Source organism: Oryx dammah, unplaced genomic scaffold (assembly GCF_014754425.2).
Source record: "Oryx dammah isolate SB20612 unplaced genomic scaffold, SCBI_Odam_1.1 HiC_scaffold_8, whole genome shotgun sequence".
Lineage (NCBI taxonomy): Eukaryota > Metazoa > Chordata > Mammalia > Artiodactyla > Bovidae > Oryx > Oryx dammah.
The window spans coordinates 14,404,806-14,428,966 of NW_024070192.1; the positions used below are offsets into that span (position 1 = coordinate 14,404,806).

At 55.4% G+C, this 24,161-nt stretch overlaps 1 protein-coding gene across 3 annotated transcripts in view; it reads left to right on the forward strand.

Moving 5' to 3' along the window:
- SCN4A (sodium voltage-gated channel alpha subunit 4) overlaps positions 1-24,161 on the forward strand; it is a 53,073-nt gene that overhangs the window by 17,531 nt on the left and 11,381 nt on the right. The window contains exons 2-15 of one of the 3 annotated variants that reach the window (XM_040244980.1): positions 1,639-2,308; positions 2,398-2,516; positions 2,666-2,755; positions 2,998-3,126; positions 3,606-3,697; positions 5,937-6,233; positions 7,932-7,995; positions 8,243-8,384; positions 9,927-10,136; positions 10,751-10,904; positions 13,103-13,341; positions 15,367-15,540; positions 16,368-16,724; positions 23,408-23,896. In XM_040244980.1, coding sequence (XP_040100914.1) covers positions 2,036-2,308; positions 2,398-2,516; positions 2,666-2,755; positions 2,998-3,126; positions 3,606-3,697; positions 5,937-6,233; positions 7,932-7,995; positions 8,243-8,384; positions 9,927-10,136; positions 10,751-10,904; positions 13,103-13,341; positions 15,367-15,540; positions 16,368-16,724; positions 23,408-23,896 — 2,829 coding nt within the window. In that variant the 5' untranslated portion in view covers positions 1,639-2,035. Of the gene's footprint in view, positions 1-1,638; positions 2,309-2,397; positions 2,517-2,665; positions 2,756-2,997; positions 3,127-3,605; positions 3,698-5,936; positions 6,234-7,124; positions 7,207-7,931; positions 7,996-8,242; positions 8,385-9,926; positions 10,137-10,750; positions 10,905-13,102; positions 13,342-15,366; positions 15,541-16,367; positions 16,725-23,407; positions 23,897-24,161 lie in introns of those variants that run through there. The other 2 variants (XM_040244981.1, XM_040244982.1) reach the window with 2 other exon arrangements.

The following is a 24,161-nucleotide window of genomic DNA, read 5'->3' on the forward strand; positions in this document are numbered from 1 at the left end:
GGCTCCTGCAAAGGAGGAAGGGGGCAGCATCAGGCCAGAGAATTGTGCCAAGTGGGGCCCATGAACCAGGAGGGTGCTAATTGGCCATGGTCTCTTCAGGGCCATCTGGCAGGTCAGTGTCTTCTGTTCGGACACGTATGTGGGACCAGTGATGGGGATGAAGGAGAGAAGGTGTGTGGCAAGTGGTGGGTACAACTGTGGGGTCAGTGTGAGGAGAGGTTTCAAGCTGGGTGTGCGCACTTCTGTGTGTACACGAGTGCACACGTGCGTGTCCGTGCCCAAACACATTTCCACGCACACGACTGGGCCGATGAGCAGCTGAGGGACGGGGTGGGCAGGAATGAGCAAAGTCATCCCCGTGGAAACTCGACTCCCCGGGTGATGGGAGGGAGCAGCTGGGCAGTCAGGCCGGGGGGCGTGGCCTGCTCTGCCCAATGGTTCCGGCCGCTCCCCGGGCTGCCCTCCCCACCTGTTGACCAAGCCTGAGGAAGTGCCCGCACTGGCCTGGGCACTGCTCGGGCGTCTGGGCCCACTGTGACAGAGCTGCCCTCTGGTGTAGCCCTGGGTATCTCTGGAGCCTCTGTCTGTGGGGTCCTTGGGAAGGCTGTGTATGACCAGGTGGCTGGGGTGTCCCTGTGTCCGTCTCCTGATGTGGGTCATTCCCCAGGGCCTTTGCCATAAGTGACCCACCACCGCCTCCCTTCCACAAAGAACAGGCTCAAAAAGGCTTTGGGGGAGGAAGGGAGTAGTAGCAACCAAGGGACTGGCCAGGAGACACAGTGTGTAGCTCTTATGGCCTCCAAGGCTCCTGGTAGGCGCCCCTCTATCTGCCCGGTTCATACAGGGACCACCAGCCAAAAGCAGTCCCTGGGAGCTCTGGTCCTGCCCCCACCATCGAAACTGTCCATCTCTTTCTCCCCAGGACCTTACCTATGTGTCCTGCTCTTCCATGTTAACACCTGCAGCCTCTCCTGACGTGGCCCCACACACACACCTTACATTTTCTTGCTCCAGTTCCCCCTCCCTGCCCATAGGTTAGATCCCATGGGTCATGGAGGAGGAAGCTATTGGAACTATCCCCAGAGCCTGGGAATCTTCCTTCTTTCCGCTCCCCATCCAACATCACACCTCCCCAAAGCTCAGGACAAGGTGCTACATGTTCACACATCTTCCTTGTCTCCTCCCTCCAAGCAAAATATGGTGAACAGTGGCAGGTACACGCATTCGCCTCCTTCGTGCCCCCCGGCAGACATTACTAATCAATCCCCGCAGTCTCCTCGCACCCAGTCTGTCTCCAGCCCACATGGTCTTTGCCCACATCTCCAGGCAGCCTGGAGAATTCCAGGGAGGGCAGAGCCTGGTTGGCTGCAGTCTGTGGGGTCGCACAGAGTCAGACACGACTGAAGCGACTTAGCAGCAGCAGCAGCAGCAGCCAGGCAGCCAAGAGCAGCTGATCCACGTCAGCCCTCGAGATGAAATCCGTTTCCCATTCCTGCTTTAGGCTGACCCCACCGAGCCCCTCACCCCAGCCCGTCCTCTGGGTCTGCCCTCACATCTCACATCCGATTCCTTTCTGCCTCACTGCAGGGTCGAGGTCATGGGGGTATAGCCAGCTGTGGTTTTCTCTGTTCCCCGTAGGCTGAAGCCACACAGTTCCCAGAACTCGGGCCCAGGAGGCTGTTGAAGTCACGGGGGTGTTGGCCACAAGTCCCCAAGGGAGAAGAGGACCTGGTTGGTTTTCTGTCGGTGCAGAGGGGAGCCAACCCCCTGCTGGGGCGAGTGTGGTGCAGGGCTGCGGGGGTGATGCTCTGTGTCCAGCATTTGTGCAATAGCAGCACCCGGGCCCGCAGGCACACCCTCCAGTTCCGACAGCGCCTGCTCGCCAACCTGCCTGCCCTGGCCCCAGGGCAGGCGGGAGGTGAGTAGCGGGACCGCAGGCCCAGGGCGGGGTGGCCGCCCAGCACCCCGGCGGCTGCACGCTGCAGCTGCCCCAGCTGCCCGCCGCCCTGCTGGCCCCTGAGCCCAGGATGCGAAGATGGCCAATGCGTCTCTGCCCACGGTGGTGCCTCTGGGCCCCGAGAGCCTACGGCCCTTCACCCGGGAGTCCCTGGCAGCCATAGAGCGCCGGGTGTTGGAGGAGGAGGCCCGGCAGTTGCGGAACAAGCAGATGGAGATCGAGGAAACCGAGCGGAAGCCGCGCAGCGACATGGAGGCTGGCAAGAACCTGCCGCTAATCTACGGGGACCCCCCGCCGGAGCTCATCGGCATCCCCCTGGAGGATCTGGATCCCTACTACAGCGACAAGAAGGTCCGCGCCGGGGAGGCCTCCCTCCACCTGTCTGTCCCTGGTCCGTCCGTCTGCCTGTCCGAGGCCTCACATCTCTCTCCCTGCTGCAGACCTTCATCGTGCTCAACAAGGGCAAGTCCATCTTCCGCTTCTCAGCCACTCCTGCTCTCTACCTCCTGAGCCCCTTCAGCATCGTCAGACGCTGCGCCATCAAGGTGCTCATCCACTCATATCCTGGCGGAGTGGGGCGAGCACAGGGGCGGGGAAAGGCAGGCAGGGGTCAGGGATGGGCAAGAACGGGGCGCTCTGGGTGAGGAGGCCCTCTGTCCTCCTCTGCTCCCCACCTGCTCCCTCACTTTCCTTGACCCTCCCCCCAACGCTGTTCAGCATGTTCATTATGATCACCATCCTGACCAACTGCGTGTTCATGACCATGAGTGACCCGCCTTCCTGGTCCAAGCACGTGGAGTAAGTGCCCCGCCCCCACTTCTGCTGGTTCCCCAGTGTCTCCACCCAGAGGATGCCCCGAGTGGCCACTGCTCTATCCCAGGGGGACAAACACTGTCCCTGCCACTCCGTCAGCACCCTAAGTCCCCAGCGTGGCACACACCGCCCCTCTCACCGGTGTCCTCAGTCCCCTGGGTCCTCCGTCCCAGGAGGCCCGCCTCTGCCACCCACATCCTGGCCCTGGCCTGCCGTCTCCCCGCCAGGTATACCTTCACAGGGATCTACACCTTCGAGTCCCTCATCAAGATCCTGGCCCGAGGCTTCTGCATCGATGACTTCACATTCCTCCGGGATCCCTGGAACTGGCTGGACTTCAGCGTCATCATGATGGCGTGAGCAGGGGCCCCCGGGGGGCGTCCGGAGCCCGATGCGAGGGAAGGGAGGGGGCCAGGCCTTGGAGAGGGCAGCTGAGTGGGCTGGGTGACCGTCCGAGGCTGGGCTGCAGGGCTGTGGTCCGGCGTGCAGACAGTGGGCTGCGTCTTTCCAGGAGCTGTCACTCTCGGGGTCTGACTTGGAGGCTGTCCATCCGGGTGCCCCTCCACACAGTGCATACGACCTGGGCCCCCAGGCCCCCACCCACTGGGAGAGCTGGGCTACCCTTGCCACTCCCCCACTCCTCAGCAAAGCCCCTGCGGTGTCTTTCCCACCTTTCAGGCCCCGAGAGGAGCCTGTGGTCCCTGACCTGTCTCTTTGCAGCTCCACGGTAACCCCAAATACAAGGATTCCTTGGGAATCCTCGTTCTGGGCCTCGTTCTGCCCCATCACCCACCCCTTGGCTCTGATACAGTCCTCGCCCCCACCCCCCACCCAGGTACCTGACGGAATTTGTGGACTTGGGCAACATCTCAGCGCTGAGAACCTTCCGGGTGCTGCGGGCCCTGAAAACCATCACGGTCATCCCAGGTACAGGGGAGGAGCAGGGACCCTCTGCCTGGGCCAGCTGGCCTGCCACCTTGCCCATGCCTGGAATGGGGCACTCAAGTTCTGGGAGCCTGACCCAGGGTCATAACCCTCCCAGGTGGTGTAGCACCCTCATCAAAGCCTGGACACAGAGTAGGGGGGGGTCCAGTGCGTCTACAGGGAGAAGAAGAGGCCCCAAGTGGGAGGATGGGCTTTGAGAGGCAGCATAGCAAGGTGGTTAGAGCACAGACTCTGGAGCCAGACTGCCTGGGTTCAACTCCCATCTCTACTACTTCCTGACTTTGACCCTGGTTAAACGGCTACCCTGTCTCCTTCAGTTTCCATATCTGTAAACTGTGAATAATGACAGTACTGCTCACTCGGTTATCATGAGAATTCAAAGCCTTGATAGCAGTAAGGTGCTTAGAGCCATGCCTGGCACTGGGAGGTGGTGGTGGTTTAATCCCTAAGTCATGTCCGACTCTTGGCAACCCCGTGGACTGTAGCCCACCAGGCTTCTCTGTCCATGGGATTCTCCAGGCAAGAACACTGGAGTGGGTTGCCATTTCCTTCTCCAGGGGATCTTCCCCACCCAGGGATCGAACCTGAGTCTCCCACATTGCACGGAATTCTTTATCAACTGAGCTACCAGGGAAGTCCTGGCATAGGGTTCATGTTTTAAATAAAATAAACAGACTGGGCAGAGCAGAGCGCCCCAGCTGAGAGACACAGAGGGACTCAGTGACGCAAAGTCCACACCCTGAGAGCTCAATAATGAACACATCACATACCCACTGAGCCATGAGGCCAGGGCAGTTCCAAAGTAATGCATCAAGAAAAGCATGAAATAAATAGAATCTGGATCATCCAGACCCTCAAAAAAGCATGTGAAGAAACTGGAGAAGGTTCATTAAAGGAGAGAAGCGTAGCCACTCACTCATGTCCAACTCTTGACAACTCCGTGGACTGCAGCCAGCCAGGCTCATCTGTCCATGGAATTCTCTAGACAAGAATACTGGAGTGGGTTGCCATTTCCTTCTCCAAAAGGAGAGAAAGATGATCTGAAAGGCATGGAGAACAGGCTCTGGGAGACAGGGAAGTTGTCTTAATGCTAGGAAGAACCTTAGTTTTCTCTAGTCCAAAGCTCTTGTGAATTGCAGTTGAGGAAGGAGGGACCCCCAGAGAGAAGGCAACATGGCATGTTAGCCACTGAGTCAAGGCCACAGTACCTGCCCTCAGGGCCACACTGCGGCGTCCTCAGAGCCCGTGGGGCTTTTATCATGAAGCCGCTGAACATCTGTCTTCATACCAGGATAAGAAAAGGAAATAAATATTGAAGTGAGAGACACCCCGATTAGGACCAAGGAAGAAGTTGTGGTTCTTCCATAAATGATGGGATCTGAGCCTATGCCTTTGCCTGTTCAGAGGGGCAGAATGCAATGATATTGCAAAGTCAGCCTAGAGCTTTTCAGAGTGAACCCTGGTGTTCCTTGGGTGTTAACAGGCTAAAAGAGAAAGGGTTCTGTGTCAAATAAGCTGAAACATGGTATTAAAAAGTTTTTGTTTCTGCAGAACTTTCCCAAGCCTCTGGTAGGATGATCTACATAAAGACCCTCCAGAAGGGTATCACAGGGTTGGTTGTTGTTGTTGAATCGCTAAGTGGTGTCTGACTCTTTGCGACCCTATGGACTGTATGTAGCCTACCAGGCTCCTCTATCCATGGGATTCTCCAGGCAAGAATACTGCAGTGGCTGCCATGCCCTCCTCAAGGGGGTCTTCCTGACCCAGGGATTGAACCCACATCTCCTTCATTGGCAGGCAGGTTTTTTTATTACTGAGCAACTATGGAAGTGCTACAGAGTTCAGCCTTCCAAAAGCATGACTGAATCCCTTTCATGAAGGGCGCAGCTTGTGAGATTAGTGTTCTATGAACACTTTGGGAGTCCTGACTTAGCGATATTTGTGAAGTTACACTGTGTGCCTGAGTGTTGTTGTTCTCCTGTGTTAGACAACACCCTGTGGAGTCTTCATAGTCTATTCTTCTGGTGGCTGAGATTCGGTGGCCATTGGAAGGCTCGAGATGAAGGTTGTAATCAGAGATGGATGGGGCTAATTTAGGAAGGCTTCAGGGAAGTAGCGCCCCAAGTAAGCCAAGGCCCAAAGGAGATGGAGCAGGCAGAGGCTCGGAGGTGCTGAGTCGGTGAGTTACCCCCTGCCACACTCTCCCGCTCTCTGTGATCAGGGCTGAAGACCATCGTGGGGGCCCTGATCCAGTCGGTAAAAAAACTCTCAGACGTGATGATCCTCACCGTCTTCTGCCTGAGCGTCTTTGCCCTGGTGGGACTGCAGCTCTTCATGGGAAACCTGCGGCAGAAGTGTGTGCGCTGGCCCCCGCCCTTCAATGACACCAACACCACGTGGTATGGCAACGATACCTGGTACAGCAACGACACCTGGAATGTCAATAACACCTGGGACGGCCAGGAGAGCTGGGCCAGCAACTCTACCTTTGACTGGGATGCCTACATCAATGATGAAGGTAAGAAGGGAGGGTGGGGAGGCCAGTGGGGTCTTTCCTAGCCCCATTGGCAGCCCCTTATATGAGATAAAGAACATGAGGAAGGGACTTCCCGGGTGGTCCAGTGGCTAAGACTCCATGCTCCCAACGCAGGGGGCCTGGCTTTGATCCCTGGGTGGGGGAACTAGATCCCACGTACCCCACTAAGTTCTCATGCTGCAACTAAAAATCCAGCATGCTGCAATGAAGATCCCATGTGCTAAGACCCCATGTGGCCAAATACATAAATAATTATTTTAAAAAAAGATCATGGGGAAGACCTGAGTGTGAACCCATGACTTAACAGCTCAGGTAACCTCTGACAAGTCACTTCATCTTCCTGACTCTCAGAATCTTTACCTATAAAATAAAGACCACAATACTGCTCTCAAGTTTCCCTGCTGGCTCAGTGGTTAAGAATCTACCTGCCAATGCAGGAAACCTGGGTTTGATCCCTGGGTTAGAAAGACCCTTGGAGAAGGAAATGACAGTCTGCTCCAGTATTCTTGCCTGGGAAATCCCATGGACAGAGGAGCCTGGTGGGCTACAATCTATGGGGATGCAAAAGAGTCGAATCAAACTTGGCAACTAAATACCAACAGTTACCCTCTCAAAGGGTTTACAGCAAACAAGGGTAACAGCAAACACCAAATTGTTTGGAAAATCCTAAAGCTTTGGCTAGGAAAAGCAACAATCCCTATGTGCGGGCTCCTTGTTCTCCTCCATTGTCCTGGCAGGGCCAGCAGCAGGCACCCACATCCCGTTCACATACCCAGACTTCACAGGTGCACACACACAAGACAGCGTTCTCATGAAGCCACTCCTAGTCCACACGGTGCCTCCTAGCAGCTTAGAAAATGGACATGGAATCGCCAGCTTAGAAATGCCACCTTCTTCAACCTGGCATCCTGGATTCTAGCTCCCCACTCACCCCTCCATTGGGGGTCCTGCTCAGGTACGTGGTAGCCCCAGGCACACACATACATGTCTCCCCATCTCCCTCTGTACCCCCACCTTACCCCATACAAGGCACTGTGCTGACAGTAAAATGTATCTACCCAGAGAGCTTAGGACTTGGAGCTGCCCTTAAAGGAGAAGGAAGAAAACAGATAGCTAATGAGAACATGCTGTATCACTCAGGTGAAAGTGAAAGTCGCTCAGTCGTGTCTGACTCTTTGCGACCCCGTGGACTATGCAGTCCACGGAATTCTCCCGGCCAGAATACTGGAGTGGGTAGCCTTTCCCTTCTCCAGGGGATCTTCCCAACCCAGGGATCAAACCTAGGTCTCCCGCATTGCAGGCAGGTTTTTTACCAGCTGAGCCATCAGGGAAGCCCATATAACACAGGGAATGTTACTTAATGCACTGAGGTGACCTGAGCGGGAAGAAGTCCAGAAGGGACTCCACGTATATATGGAGAATGTATGTGGCAATGGCTATGTATGCAGGTCTGTGTGGCTGATTCATTTTGCTGTACAGTGGAAGCTAACACAACTAAAGCAACTATACTCCAATAAAAATTATTTAAAAAAAAAAAAAGGAGCGGGAAGGGGCGCCCCAAGAGCATCCACGTGGCGGTGCCCGTGGCCCACACAGATGTGTCCACGGGTGTGCAATGGGCACTCTGCCCACAGTGTCCATGCGCTGACGTGCTTCCTTTGTGACCTCTGACTCCCACAGGGAACTTCTATTTCCTAGAGGGCTCCAACGACGCCCTGCTCTGTGGGAACAGCAGCGATGCTGGGTGAGTGACACCCAGGAGGGTGGGGGATGAATGGAAACAGTGGCCCCAGGGTTGCCAGAAGATGGGGGATGGTTGGGGATGAGAACCTGGGGTGGATGGAGGTGTAAAGACAACTCGTGAGCATGCACGTGTTTTCAGGATGCAGACAAGACTAAAGGATGTTTTTTTTTTTCTCGGAGTGCCCCCCTTGTGGCCCCTAGTTGGAGCTCTCCTTTCTCTCTAACACCAGTCCCCAACTTGTCCACAGGCATTGCCCTGAGGGTTATGAGTGCATCAAGGCTGGGCGGAACCCCAACTACGGCTACACCAGCTACGACACCTTCAGCTGGGCCTTCCTTGCTCTCTTCCGCCTCATGACACAGGACTATTGGGAGAACCTCTTCCAGCTGGTACAGCGGCCCCCTGCCCTGCCCTGCCCCTCAGCCCCACAGCCCTACATCCCTCCATCTCCATGGCCTCCTCGGGGCTTGGTAGGACCCTTACCAAAGCCATCCCTTCCATGGGACGCCCCCCTCAGTGGCCCTATATATGGGTTCTTGGCACCTCTGGCATTCGGTTCCTGCCCAGATCTGAGCCCCAGCCTTTTCTTCCTTTTCCTCATTTGCTTAGGAGCTGAGATCTAAGCTTAGCACAGACTCCCAGGCCTCCTCACAGTAACCACTAGGGCTGTTTAGACACCAGTTCTGCCCATAATGATTTACCTGCCACAGTTTGCAGGTGAGCAGGTTGAGTCTGGAGAACAATGCCTTCCAGTGCCTGGTGATGTTTCTAACATCGACAATGTTAATACTAAGAGTAATAGGACTTCCCTGGTGGTCCAGTGGTTAAGAATCTGCTTGCTACGTACACCTGTGGCTGATTCATGTTGATGTATGGTAGAAATCAACATAATATTGTAAAGCAATTATCCTTCGATGAAAAATAAATAAAAATTTTAAAGTAAAAGAAAAAGGCCACAACTAAGACGGGGCACAGCCAAATAAATAAATATTCAAAAAAAAAAAGAAGAAGGTGAGTCTGCCTACCCATGCAGGGGACATGGGTTTGATCCCTGGTCCAGGAAGATCCCACAAGCCATGGGGCAACCAAGCCCATGCACCATGACTACTGACCCCATGCTCTGGAGCCCACACTCTGAGACAAGAGAAGCCACCATGGCGAGAAGCCTGTGCCCCACAGCTAGAGTGACCCCAGCTCTTCGCAACTAGAGAAAGCCAGCGTGCGGCAACAAAGACCCAGCACAGCCAAAACTAAATAAATAACTGTAATAATAGTAACAACAATAGCTTCTATTTGCTGAGCTCTTACTAGATGCCAGGCATCATGGGGAAACTAGGATTCAAGCTGATCCCAAGGCCCACATTCACCAATTTTTTATCCTGGATCTCTGATCTCAAGATGTCTGGCCAGGGTCCTCAGGGCTGTCTGAGTCAGGAGCCCAGGAAGGTCTGGGTCCCAAGTTCATATATTGAAATGCCCCAGAATGTGGTTTAACCCATCAAGGGTGGCTGTAGAAGAAGATAGAACGCTGTCTCTATTTGCAGATGACATAATTACCTATGTGCGTGCGTGCTAAGTCACTTCCGTCGTGTCCGACTTTTGCCACCCCATGGGCTGTAGCCCTCCAGGATCCTCTGTCCATGGGATTCTCCAGGCAAGAACACTGGAGTGAATTGCCATTTCCTCCTCCAGGGGATCTTTCCTACTCAGGGATCGAACCCACATCTCTTACGTCTCCCGCATTGGCAGGCAGGTTCTTTACCACGGGTGCCACCTGGGAAGCCACACCTCGCCTCAAAAGCCCTCAAACTTCCAGGCTCCTTGAGGGATCCTTCCTGTCTGCCTCTCTGGGCAATGGCTGTATGGAGGGGGGCCCTGGGTGAAAGCAGGCAGGGTACCACGTGACACTTCCTCCCCTTCCCTCACTTCAGACCCTTCGAGCAGCCGGCAAGACCTACATGATCTTTTTCGTGGTCATCATTTTCCTGGGCTCCTTCTACCTCATTAACCTGATCCTGGCTGTGGTAGCCATGGCCTACGCTGAGCAGAACGAGGCCACCCTGGCCGAGGACCAGGAGAAAGAAGAGGAGTTTCAGCAGATGCTGGAGAAATTCAAGAAACAGCAGGAGGAGCTGGAGAAGGTCTGGACTTGGGGAGGTGGGGGGAGGGGAAGACCCAGGGGTCTCCCTGTCCCTCAGCCCGGGTACCCTGGGCAGGCTGAGGGGCACGAGGAGGTGTGGGGTGGGGGCTGCGAGACAGGGGACGGGGAGCAGAAGGCTCAGGTGGAGGTTTGGTGGGGTGGGAGGCTCCCAGGCAGTAGAAAGAGTATTTCGTAGCTCAGTGCCTCAGTTTCCCCATACATAACCAGGAATCTGGAGTAGTTAAACCTGAAGTAGCCTTCCAGCTCAAATACCTATGGTTTTATGATTTTTTTATGGGCAGTGTCTGGGTCCAGGCTGAGGGAAGGGTGGGTGCTGATGAGCCCCCAGGGAGCAGCTGTGCATTCACCCATCACCTCGTGAAGTGCAGGGTCAGTCAAGGCTTCAGAGAAGGAAGGGTCTTCAGGGATGAGGGTCCTCAGTCACTTTGGTCCCTACCCTGTCACCCCCCCGCCACCAACCACCCCTATTGCAGTAGACTGGGTGCAGGCCAAAAAGAGAGGTCCCCAGCCTGAAGGACTCAGGAAGAAGCTCTGAGAGTTCATTCCCATGGCTTGGCGATGGACTTTATGTCCATTACCATTGCTGGTCCACAGGCCAAGGCTGCCCAGGCTCTGGAAGGTGGGGAGGTGGATGGGGACCCAGCACACAGCAAAGACTGCAACGGCAGCCTGGACACATCAGCAGGGGAGAAGGGGCCTCCGAGGCCAAGCTGCGGCACAGACAGCGGTATTTCTGATGCCATGGAAGGTGAGTGCCCAGCATCCCGAGACCCATCCTGCCCACCCTGGCCATCGGGCCACTCGGGCTCCTGGGGTGGGGGCAGGGAGGGCCTGGCTGGGCCCAGCTTCAGGACAGCAACTTAATATTGGCATCGAAGAAATGGCCGTGATAAATATAGTCCTGGCTTAACCTGGCCCGATTCTGGCCACAAGGCCAGGCTGCAGCGGGAACTGGGGGCTTCCGGGAGGCCTTGTGGGCTGCCAAGGCAACGGGAAAGGACAGGATAAGAATACTAACCAGGAAGGCCCAATGTTCCGGAAACTGGAGATCCTGTTCCACAAATATCTTCTGGGTAAAAGCTAAAGGTCAAAGTCAAAGTCTGCCCAGATAGAGCCACAGACCCCCCCAAAAAACACATGCTGCCCCCCAGACCTCAGGAGACTAGGTTAGGGTAACAAGGAGAGGTGGGTAGACATACGCATGGATGGATGGACAGATGGATGGATGGATGAATGGACAGATAGTGAGTGGGTAGGTGGGTGGATGGATGGGTGAGTGGATGGATGAGTGAGTGGATGGGTAGGTGAATGGATCGATGCATGGGTGAATGGATGGACAGATGGTTTGATGGATGGGTGGGTGGGCTGAAAGACTAATGAATGGGAAGAGACACAGGGGTGTGGATAGATGAGAGGGAGGGAGGAGGAGGAAATGATGCAGTAAAGGGAGATTCAGGGAACTCTGACATCAGAAGGATTGGGTCCCCTCCCCCAGGTGGCTTGGCTTTTGGCAGGAAGAACTTGAAGGACTTTGCAAACCTCTATCCCAGCTGACCTTGCCTGAGGGGCATCCAGGTGTCTGTGCCCTGACAGAGAACACCCCAGGGGATGCTGGGCAGAGCCAGCCAAGGAGATCACTCAACACTGCCCTTTCTGGGACCACTGTGGGAAGTTTGGGAACCTCAGACACAATTTGAGGCACCTGCAGTAACACCTGGGTTGGGAGTGGGGGTGTTACTGTCAGAACCTGCAGCCTTTGGGAGGTCCGGTTTACTAATTGCTGGATGGGGGAGAGGCTCAGCTGTCCCCTCCCTGGGGTGTCCCATTCAGGCCCTCAAACCCACATGTCTATGGGACAGCCCCTGACTCCAGTTGCCTTTCCTCATCTCTGACATGGGGGCACTAATATTATTACCTCATACATTTTTCGTGGATTGAATGAGATCACGCCCTGGCTGAGAACTCCCCTGGGCACCAGAGGCCTGGAAGACCTGGAGGAGATGTAGCATATCCCTGGGCCTGACAGAGCCCCAGGGGTTTAGAGCTGGAGGGGCAGGGACAGGGCATGTTTCCAGGAAGCTACCCTGGTGGGAAAGGACTGGCAGGGTCCGGTCTGGAGGAGCTGGCGGCAGTGTGAGGCAGAGCCCCCAGGGAGGACTTGCTGTACTCCTCAGAGGCTCTGGCCAGCAACAGTTGGAACTGGGACCCAACCTTCTGCAGTGGCCTCCTGCCTCTCCCCAAGGCCCTTGGGCCCCTTCCTAGCCGGGATCCTGGGTCGGCAGCCCTGGGCCATAGGTAGTGGATGGAAGTCACCCTATGGCATAGGGGGATTTTGTGCTGAAAAGGTGGAGCTGAAGTAGAGCACTGGGAGAAGGGACCTGGGGTAAGGCTTCTGAGGGCATGGCTCTTTATGGGGCTGCCCTGGTGGCTCAGACAGTAAAGAATCTGCCTGCGATGCAGGGTTTGATCCCTGGGTCGGGAAAATCCCCTGGAGAAGGAAATGGCAACCCACTTCAGGACTCTTGCCTGGGAAATCCCATGGACAGAGGAGCCTGGCCGGCTACAGTCCATGGGCTCTCAAAGAGTCGGATACTACTGAGCAACTCTGGGAGTTGGTGATGGACAGAGAGGCCTGGCGTGCTGCGATTCATGGGGTCGCAAAGAGTCGGACACGACTGAGCGACTGAACTGAACTGAACACCTTCAGTTTCAAGGGACTGGTCATTGGGGGGCTCGGAGCACTGAGGGTGGGGCCATGTGGGCGGGGTCTAGGGGTGGGTCTTGAGGGTGACTCACTGAGAGGCGGGGCTTGGGGTGGGCGTCCCTGAGAGGGCGGGGCTTGAGGTGTGGTGCTCTGAGGGGCGGGGCTTGGAAGGTGGGCTCAAAGTTGGAGGTGGAAGAAGGAGCAGGTGAAGGAGCAGATCCTCATCTACCATCTGTTTTCAGAGCTGGAAGAGGCCCATCAGAAATGCCCACCATGGTGGTACAAATGTTCCCATAAAGTGCTCATATGGAACTGCTGCACCCCGTGGGTAAAGTTCAAGAAGATCGTCCACCTGATCGTCATGGACCCCTTTGTGGACCTGGGCATCACCATCTGCATCGTGCTCAACACCCTCTTCATGGCCATGGAGCATTACCCGATGACAGAACAGTTTGACAGTGTGCTCAACGTGGGCAACCTGGTACGGAGGGGACAAGGGAGAGGTGGTCCTTACTGGGCAGGACAGGAGAGGGGCCACAGGGCCCACGGGCTGTGTGGAAATGAGGGGCACGATTAGGGGGCATAAAGAGACAGGCTGGGGTTATTTTCCTAGCATATGGGAATACAGGGACATGAGTTGATGTACCAGGGGAGGTACATAGGGTACATGGGGATCCGTGGAACTTGGGTTTCGGGGTATTTGGGGGCAGAGAGAGTGGGGATGAAGTACTTGGCTTCTTAAGATCAGAACTCCAGGGGCTCTGGAGTCCAGGTCATGCCCTGGAGGCAGAGATGGGGGAGGGGGAGCTTGGGAATGGGGAGTGAAGTGCTGGATGGCAAGCCTCTCCACTTTCAGAGGTTGTTGTGGGCCCCTGGAGAAGGGCATGGCAACCCACTCCAGTGTTCTTGCCTGGAGAATCCCACGGACAGCGGAGCCTGGCGGGTTATGGTCCACAGGGTTGCAAAGAGTTGGCCATGACTGAAGTGACTTAGCCCGGGGGCCTAAGAGAGACCAAGGGACCCAGAAGATAGGTTGTAGAGCCATGGGCACCCAGGCCCAAGAGGCCCCAGCTCACCCTGAAGGCCCCAGGGCATCGTCCCCACTCCGTTTCTCCAGCACGGCCAGGCCAGCTCCCTCCCCGCCCTTTCTGCTCCACTATTGTTAACACCCTGATCCCCCTGGTCCCCACTCCGTTTCTCCAGCACGGCCAGGCCAGCTCGCCTCCCGCCCTTTCTGCTCCACTATTGTTGACACACACTGATCCCCCTGCTTATCCCTGCCCATTAGGGGCATTATCACCTAGTTGCCAGCCCCGGTGGAGCCTGACAAAGGGAAAAAGCCGCCGCCGCCTCCTCCAGCCCGGCCCCACCCTTCCCGATTCCCTTCTCAATCTGTCCAGGGTAGCCAATGGGCTCGATGCTTCCCGCACCCTGAGGGTGAGGGGAGACCAGGGAGAGGAAGATGTGAGGCCTGGAGCAAGATGAGGCTGGGGTGGGCGGCATGGGAATCAGATCCTGGACTCCCCAGCCCCCGAGGCAGGCGCATCCACCCCGTGGAGATGCCTGAGGCAGCTATGACCAGGCTGGGCTGGAGGGGCAAGGGCGGGCTCGGGACTCGCCGTGCAGCTGCTGGGGTGTGCGTGATGGGCCCGGCCTGCTGCCTGCCCACCCCCTGCCCACACTCTGCTGCTGTCTGGGCACCTGCTATGGTTAGGGACAGCTCCTGGGCGGGGCTCAGCATGTGCCCGGGCAGGCTGTGGACCCGGGGCAGCTGGTGCCTGGCAGGAGGGTGGGGGCCGTGCCCAGGGAGCTTTTAGGGGCTCTGAAGCCCTCAGACAAGCCCAGGATTGTGGAGGACCAGCTCTGGTTCTCACTGATCCTCAACTTCACATCCTGTCTGACCTCCCCAGCTTTCAGAATCCACCCAGATTTTCTGGGTCTTGGGACCACCCCCTGCCCCACCCCCGCCAACTAGGATAGAGAGGCTGTAGGGTGTCGAGACAGGAAACTGAACTAAGCACCCCAAGACCTGGGTTTGAGACTTGACCCCATATGGACAGCGTGGTCGAGAGCTTGTCACTGACTTCTCAGAGCCTCAATCTTTCTTCTCTGGGATGGACGTGGTGATCATCCCTCCCAGCTTCACGGAGATCAGGATACTGGTGAGGCCATAGCGTGAAACACAGAATGCTCTACGAGTGTCAAATATCATTTTGAGTGGGTTGAGACCCCAGGAAGTCAAGTGACAAGCCCACAGTCACAAGGCCAGGAAGAGATGGGCCCGGTCTCTGAGCGGTACCCACTCTGCCCGGTGGCATGGCTGTTCAGCTCCTCATTCATTCACACACCGCTGTGGGCCATAGGTACACATGCACCATGCCTGCCCCCTTGGGGCTCTGTCACCCTCTCTTCTGGCCTCGAGGGCTCTGCTCGGAGGTTTAAGAGTGGGGTGGGAGACTCTGGAGGCCCTGTGCTCCTGAGGCTTTGCACACCCCACCCCCCGCAGGTCTTCACAGGCATCTTCACAGCCGAGATGGTGCTGAAGCTCATTGCCATGGACCCCTACGAGTACTTCCAGCAGGGCTGGAACATCTTCGACAGTATCATCGTCACCCTCAGCCTGGTGGAGCTGGGCCTGGCCAACGTGCAGGGGCTGTCGGTGCTCCGCTCCTTCCGTCTGGTACATGAGGCCCCGGAACCTGGGCTGAGGGAGGGTGGGGTGTGGATGCTCGGAGGACACAAGCAGAAACCCCCAAGAAGCCAGAGGACTGGAAAGGAGGCCCCTCTGCCCTAGTGTGCACCCCTCTGCCTCTCGGAACTTTTCTTACTGGCAAAAGGGAGAAAGATGCCCTCCGCCTTATCACACAGGGCTGCTGTTAGACCAGAATGACAGCCCAGGAGCTGCCATTTGGACTTGACTCCTAAGTGAACTTGGGGGGGCAGTGGGGCAGGGACTTCAGCCCATATTGCAGACCTGAAAACAGCCTCAGGAAGTTCATCAGTAGTGGGATTGGGACTCTGAATTAGCATCCTTTTCACCACCTCGTAGGGACCTTTCATGCATCCACAAAAATATAGAGAAAGTAAGATACCTCTCTGTGTGCCTTTCAGCTGGCTCCAGTGGCCATTAATACCCTGAAGTTCTTGCTTTATCTGTCCCCCCACTTTTTATGGGGGAGTATCTTAAAGCAAATCCTGAGATTTTATTTCACTTGTAAATGTTTTAGCTTTTATATGTAAGAGACGAGGACTCTTTCTTTTGATCATGAGGATGAGGTGGTAGGATGCGAGCATTCCCATTTAACAGAGAGGTAAACTGAGGCCCCATATCCCTCAGGGGGTAGGAGCTGGAGCCATTCATAACAGTTCTTTCTGGGAAACCCCTGGTGGTCCAGTGGGTAGGACTCTGCACTGAGAGTCTGGGTTCAGTCCCTGGTCGTGGCTGCCTCGGGGTTGGGCCAGGCGTCCCTGGGTCTCACCAACCCCTGCATTCCCCCTGCCCGGCAGCTGAGGGTCTTCAAGCTGGCCAAGTCATGGCCGACCCTGAACATGCTCATCAAGATCATCGGCAACTCGGTGGGGGCGTTGGGCAACCTGACGCTGGTGCTGGCCATCATCGTGTTCATCTTCGCCGTGGTGGGCATGCAGCTGTTCGGCAAGAGCTACAAGGAGTGCGTGTGCAAGATCGCCGCGGACTGCGGCCTGCCCCGCTGGCACATGCACGACTTCTTCCACTCCTTTCTCATCGTCTTCCGCATCCTGTGCGGGGAGTGGATCGAGACCATGTGGGACTGCATGGAGGTGGCCGGCCAGGCCATGTGCCTCACCGTCTTCCTCATGGTCATGGTCATCGGCAACCTGGTGGTGAGTGAGCCCGCCTGGGCGGCTCCCATACCTTCGCCCAGAAAGCCCAGGTGTCCAAGGCGTGTCCGTGCCTTTGTTGCTGTTGTTTAGTGGCTAAATTGTGTCTGACTCTTTCGCGACCCTCTGGACTATGTAGCCCACCAGGTTCCTCTGTTTGTGGGATTTCCCAGGCAAGAATACTGCAGTGGGTATTTCCTTGCCTACGGGATCTTCCTGACCCAGGGATCAAATCCTGCCTTGGCGGGTGGATTTTTTTACCACTGAGCCACCAGGGAAGTCCATCCATGCCTTTGTTTCCCTTAAATCGGACTGTTGAAGGGTTCTTTTCCTATGAAACTGTGCTGTGTAAAATCGCTGACACGTGATTGTTTTATTCCTCCCCTGACCCTAGATGGCAGTTGTGTATGGTTTAACCCAGTGGCTCTCAAATGTTAACCTGCTTCAAAGCTCTCGTGAGTTTCTCAAAACCTAGATTCCCAGTCCCAGCCCCCCGGAGTCAGATGAGGCAGCTCTGAGCCAAGCCCCCTGGACCTGCATTTCTAATGAGCTCTGGGTGATGTCCTGTGCAAGTAGTTGAGACCTAGTGTTTTGGGGAAAGTAACATGATAACCGGAGTCAGACTGGCGCGTGTTCCAGTCCCAGCTCCTTCGCCATCTATGTGACCTTGAACGAATCACTGCCCTCTGGTCGGCTGGGTTCTCTAACTCCACATGGGAGAAAAATGGTAGACTCCTCAGGGCAACGGTGCCCAACCTTTTTGGCACCAGGGACCGGTTTCGTGGAAGACAATTTTTCCACGGACTGGCGTGGGGTGGGGGATGGTTTTGGGGTGATTCAAGCACGCTGCATTTATTGTGCATTTTATTTCTGGTGGTTCAGATGGTAACGAATCCACCTTCAGAGCAGGAGACACAGGTTCAGTCCCTGGGTCAGGAAGATCCCCTGGAGAAGGGAATGGCTACCCACTCCAGTATCCTTGCCTGGAGAATTCCATGGACAGGGGAGGCTGAAGTCTATGGGGTCACAAAAGAGTCAGACACGACTGAGCCACTAACACTTAACACCTTTATTTCTATTACTATTAGTACATCAGCTCCCCCTCAGATCGTCAGGCATTATATCCCAGAGGTTGGGGGCCCCTGCCTCGGGGGGTGGCCAGGGGGACTGACCGTGATGGAAGAAGGCACAGTGTGGGTGGGTACCAGGAACTCCTGGCCCTTTTGTTCTCCTCCCCTCTAACCCTCTGCTCCTGGGAATCAGGCCCCACATGTTGGGAGGATGTGGAGATGGCCTGAACTGCATCTATCCTGCCACTTTCTGGGTGGGGCGCTGGAGGAGGGAAGGGGGTGCAGGGCCCCAGGAGCAATGGGATGTGAGGTCGTGGTCCAGCTGACCAGAATTTCTGTGGCCGGGCGGAGGGAGGCGTTTCTCCTCACCCTGCCGACCCTGCTCCTCGGGGCGGGGTCACCCCTGCCGGGAGAGCTGTGCCGGGCTGCCCCGGGCGGGGGCGATGCCACCCTGGGCAACATCGGGTAGGAAGACGCACGTCCCCACGTTCCGCAAAGGCCGGTGGAATCCTTGAGCTGCTCCGTCAGCGCTTCTCAGATAACGCTGAGCTCCGCTGGGGCAGGGGCGGACCGGCGGCGGGGGAGTTACCGCGACTGAGGAGGGTGGGATGGGGTCGGACAGCCAGACAGCAGAACCCAGGCCGACTGCTCCTAGGAGGGGGTCTTAGGGAGCGGGGAGAGTAAAGGAAACGCCTCAGCAGGACTTGGGGGCAGGATTCCTGATGGGGGCGTTGCAGGCTCTGAATAGACTTTTGTGAGGGCCAGTTTAAGGGGCCTGGGAGTGACTATAAGGGTCGCAGTGGTTTCTGTGTACATGTAAACGCAAAAACATTTCAGGCCCCCTACTGTGCCGCTTTCTGACTGGGAAACTTTGAGCAAGTTATTTACACTCTCTCTGGCCTCAGTTTTTCTCATCGGGAAAATGGGGATGAGGCGGGTAGTGACTACTCTGGTGGTGGTCGGAAGGATTACACCAACCTAAGTGCTCAGCAAAGTGCTTGGCCTACAGGCCAGGGGAGTTCAAGAGTTACAGGCATCCAGGGAGCAGTGGCAGATTCCACACCTGCCACTAACCAGCGCCACATGCCAGGCACTGGGCCTCTGCCACATGCCAGTACCTGCGCCAGGGGCTTTACGTGTATTATCCCAACTGCTCCTGACAACCCCGCGAGGCAGGTAGTGTTGGCTCTGTGCTCCCAGGAGGCGCAGCCCAGAACCACACAGCGAGTGTGAAATTGAGCCTGGGCTAGAAACTGAGTCCGTGTACTTCCAACAGCAATAGCATCGATATCATCATTAGTGATACTAACGATGAGTTAGCATCAGAGTACCAGTGGTGACGACCGACCTCTATTCACACTCATACAGCATTCTGAGCACTTTCCGGATGTTAAGCTCTCTCTTTTTAAAAACTGGTGTGTATTTATTTATTCATGGCTTTGCTGGGTCTTCATTGCCCTGGGGGCTTTTCTCTAGTTATGGCGAGCAGGGGCTACTCTTTGTCACAACATGTGAGCTTTTCATTGCAGAGGCTTCTCTTGCTGCAGAGCTCAGACTGTAGGACACTCAGGCTTCGACAGCTGAGGCTCAGGGGTTGCAGCTCCCGGGCTCTAGAGCCTGGGCTCAATAGTTGTGGTGCATGGGGTTAGTCCCTCTGAGGCATATGGGATCTTCCTGGATCAGGGATTGAACCCGTGTCTCCTGCACTGGGAGGTGGACTCTTTACCACTGAGCCACCAGGGTGGCCCGGGGTATTGATCTCTTAATGCTCACCAGCCTCCATGTGGTGTGTGCTGGATTTTGTTTTGTTTTTAATATTAAAATGTTTAATAATATTTAACTTTAATTGTCTGTGTCGGGCCCCAGTTGCGGCACACAGGACCTTTCACCTTCTTTGAGGCACGCGTGATCTTTAGCTGTGGCATGTGAACTCTTAGTTGCATCATGTGGGACCTAGTTCCCTGACCAGGGATCGAACCCAGGCCCCTTGAATTGGGAGCTCGGAGTCTTAACCATAGACCACCAGGGAGGTCCCAGGGATATGCTGTCTTATCTCTATTTTGTAGACAAGAAAGCAGAGGTTCAGGGGGGTTCCTTAGTAACCTGTGCAGGATTTGAACCCAAGGAGTCAGGTCCCAGAATCCAGAACTGCTGCACGGCACTGCCTCTGTGTGTGCCCCCACGCCTCCCATCACATACACACACACATACATACACACACACACACACACCCTGACACCCTTCTCAGGCCCAGCTCTGCAGCTCTCCCACTTTGCTCAAAGGGATCGGAGCGGCCCTGGGAGGCTCGCTGCCAGCTCCTTGGGCACTGGCCCCGCCTACCACCCTCCCAGGCCTCATGGAAGCAAGTGTCTGCCAGAGGGCATGGGGCACCCTGCCAGGGAGGGTGGGGACCCAGGTCCCCAGTGTCCATGGCACTCAGGTACTTCCTTGGGGGTGAAGAAGAGGAAATGACCAGGTCATATGGAACTCTCCCATCGGAGCCCACTCCTGGGGAACCTAATGTCCATCCCCCTTCCCTAATTTAACCCACCCCCCATGCCTTGCCTGGGGCAGCTATTTCTGTCTCAGGCAGGAGCCGTGTGCAAACCCTGGTGACCCAGAGAGCAGCTAATTCCCATCTCAGATGTGTTTCTGGCAACTGAACACCTCCCCCCAGAGAGGGAAAGAAAGACCAGTACATTGTGGTGGGGGCCAAAGGCAGGACAGTAGCCAAAAGGCGTGGTGATGGAGCGAACCCCCCAGCACATTGCCCCAGAGAGAGAAGATGAACAATACGTAATAGATACATATATTTTTTTAATTTTTCTGCTCCCGTTCATATTTATTTATTTTTAATTGGAGGATAATTGCTTTACAATGTTGCATTGGTTTCTTCAGTATGACAATGTGAATCAGCTTTAAGTATACACATATCCCCTCCCTCTCAAACCTCCCTCTCTATAATTATTTTAAAGATATGTCAACATGATAGTTAAGACAATGACAAAAAGACCTTAGAGGACACTGGTGAAAGCCAGACAGATTCACATGTACGGTCCTCCCCTGGTCACTCAGGGAATTGGTTCCAAAACCCCCTGTCTGTTAGTTGCTCAGTCGTGTTGACCCCATGGACTGTAGCCCACCAGGCTCCTCTGTCCATGGATTTCTCCAGGCAAGAATACTGGGGTGGGTAGCCATTCCCTTCTCCAGGAGATCTTCCCAACTCAGGGATCGAACCTGGGTCTCCTGCATTGCAGGAGATTCTTTTTTGTTTGGGGGGCAAGCCCCTAAGACCCCTTGCAGATACCAAAATCTGGGGATACTCAAATCCGATAGAAAATGGCATAGTGCAGTTGACCCTACTTCTTTCCTGTCCAGTTGCACACTCAGCCCCACCCCGAGGCCCCCAGAATAAGAGGCCCCCCTGCCTCTGGTTGGCAGGAGCCGGGACCTCCCCCTCCTCAGTCAGGCTGCACCGTCCTCCTCACTGTCCTGGGAGGTGGGTTGGTGGAAGACAGGGCCACTGCATTGCACAGCTTCTGGGGTGGCCATTCACACTGTAGTCTAAATAAATGATGTCCTCTAAAGTTGTGCTGGGCTTTCCAGGGAGCTTCAGTGGTAAAGAGTCCACCTGCCAGTGCAAGAGATGCAAGAGACTTGAGTTTGATCTCTGGGTCAGGAATATCCCCTGGAGTAGGAAATGGCAACCCACTCCAGTATTTTCGCATGGGAAAGCCCATGGATAAAGGAGCCTGGTGGGCTACAGTCCATGGGGTTGCAGAGAGTTGGATATGACTGAGCACATACACACCAAGTTGTGCAACGACAGGAAACCTGGATTCTAGTTCTGAATGTGCTGTGTGTCCTTAGGCAAGTCACTCCACCTCTCTGGGAGAACTCAGGCTCCTCATTCATCAAATGCAGAGCTGGCCTCAGAGTTCATTGCACTCCTCCCACTACCGTGTAAAACCTTCTATTACCGCACACATAACAGCCCTCATGTTTGGAGTGCCTACTGTGCGCTCTAAGTGCCTACTGTGCACTCTAGGTGTATTGCCCTTTCAATCCGCACAACAACAATGTGAGGAGGTAGGTACCGAAATCATTGCCATTGTACAGATAAGGAAACCGAGGCACGGGGCAGCGATAGGACTTGCCTCTGGACACACAGTTAATCACTTGGGGTTCAAAGCCAAGCGGCATGGGTTCAAAGCCTGTGAACCCCAGTCTCTACTTTGTGCAAACCCACTGCGTTGTAATCGTCTGATCAAATGTCTGTCTCTAGGCTGGGAGCAAACTGAGGCCAGTCATTCCTGCACACAGTGGGAGAGGTAAAGAATATTTCAGATGGTAAAGAATCCGCCTGCAATGCAGTAGACCTGGGTTCGATCCCTGAGTTGGGAAGATTCCCTGGAGAAGGGAATGGCTACCCACTCCAGTATTCTTGTCTTGAGAATTCCACGGACAGAGGAGCGGTGGGCTACATACAGTCCTGGGGGTTGCAAATGGTTGGCCACGGCTGAGTGACTAATCATCAGCAGAAGCACCTAACAGAAAAATAAAGCCACCAAAAAATAAAGCCAAGGGAGGTAGACCAGTAGCCTCTTGCGTCCCTTTCAGTGGGGATAAGAGAAGAGAGTCAGTAGAGCAGGGAGCCCCGGGGGAAGAAAAGGGAGTGGGCCGAGGCAGATCAGACGTCCTTCCACAGCAACTGGGGACATACATCTGAGTACTGGGAACTCCAGGTGCCACTAGTGGTAAAGAATCCACACGCCAGTGTAGGAGACACAGGAGACGTGGGTTCGATCCCTGGGTCAGGAAGATCTCCCGGAGGAGGAAATGGCAACCCAGTCCACTCCAGCATTCTTGCCTGGAGAATCCCACGGCCAGAGGAATCGGGCTGGCCTCAGTCCATGGGGTCGAAGAGTCAGACACGACTGAGGACACAGGAGCACGTACCAGGAGCCCGTGGACTATTAAAAGTCCCACTTACAAGACAAGAGAAGGCTCAAAATAGTCAGGCTCCCAATAAGTCCTAGAAAGCTTGGAGACATGAGCCCTAGTTTTTGATCTGCTTCCTCTAGCAGTGGAAGTGGAGGACAGAGTCCCTGTCACCCAGTGGTCCTCCTCAAACCCTGCCTCCGCCTTGGTCAGCAGAGTCCTCTCCTGTGCCCAAGCCTCAGTTTCCTCATCTGTAAAGTGGGCGTGGCAGTAGCACTTCTCAGCTCCAAGAGCAGTTTTGAGGGTTCTGTTAGGTGCTTCTGCTGATGATTAGTCACTTAGCCATGTCCAACCAGTTGCAACCCCCAGGACTGTATGTAGCCCACCGCTCCTCTGTCCGTGGAATTCTCCAGACAAGAATACTTGGGTGGGTAGCCATTCCCTTCTCCAGGGAATCTTCCCAACCCAGGGATCGAACCCAGGTCTACTGCATTGCAGGCAGATTCTTTACCATCTGAGCTACCAGGGAAGCCCTCTCTTAGATGATGCCCCTCTTTAATGCCCACCAAGAGGTAGGTCTGACTTGGAGGCCCGAGGACACTCATGTGGACTGCAGGTGGCACCCTCGGGGCCCCACAGCTAAGCTCAGGCTCCCCCTCACCTCCTGCTCTCCAGGTCTTGAACCTGTTCTTGGCCCTGCTGCTCAGCTCCTTCAGTGCAGACAGCCTGGCAGCCTCGGACGACGATGGCGAGATGAACAACCTGCAGATTGCCATCGCGCGCATTAAGTGGGGCATCGGGTTCGCCAAAGCCTTCCTCGTGGGGCTGCTGCATGGCAAGGTCCTGAGCCCCAAGGTTATCATGCTCAGCCTCGGAAGCATCGGCGAGGCTGGGGAGGCCGGCGAGGCTCCGGAAAGTGCCCCTGAGGATGAGAAGAAGGAGCCTCCGCCCGAGGAGGATGGCAAGGACCTCAAGAAGGACAACCACATCCTGAACCACATGGGCCTGGCTGACGGCCCTCCCCCCAGCATCGAGTTGGACCACCTCAACTTCATCAACAACCCCTACCTGACCATCCACGTGCCCATCGCCTCCGAGGAGTCTGACCTGGAGATGCCCACAGAGGAGGAAACTGACACCTTCTCTGAGCCTGAGGATGTCAAGGTAAGCCCGTAGCAAGATCCAGATTCCGGGGTCGGGAGTCAGACAGTCACGACTCTACATTTGTGTATGACCTTGAACATGGCACAAAGCCTCTCCAAGCCTGTTTCTCCATCTGTAAGGTGGGGTAAATGGTACCTACCTTGTGGTGTTACTGTGAGCATTAGATGAGATGCTGTGTGCAGAGCATCTCTGTGAATGGTGACTTATAAATACCATTATTATGACCCGCTCCGCTTGTCTGAACACCCCAGGCCTCTCCCTGCAC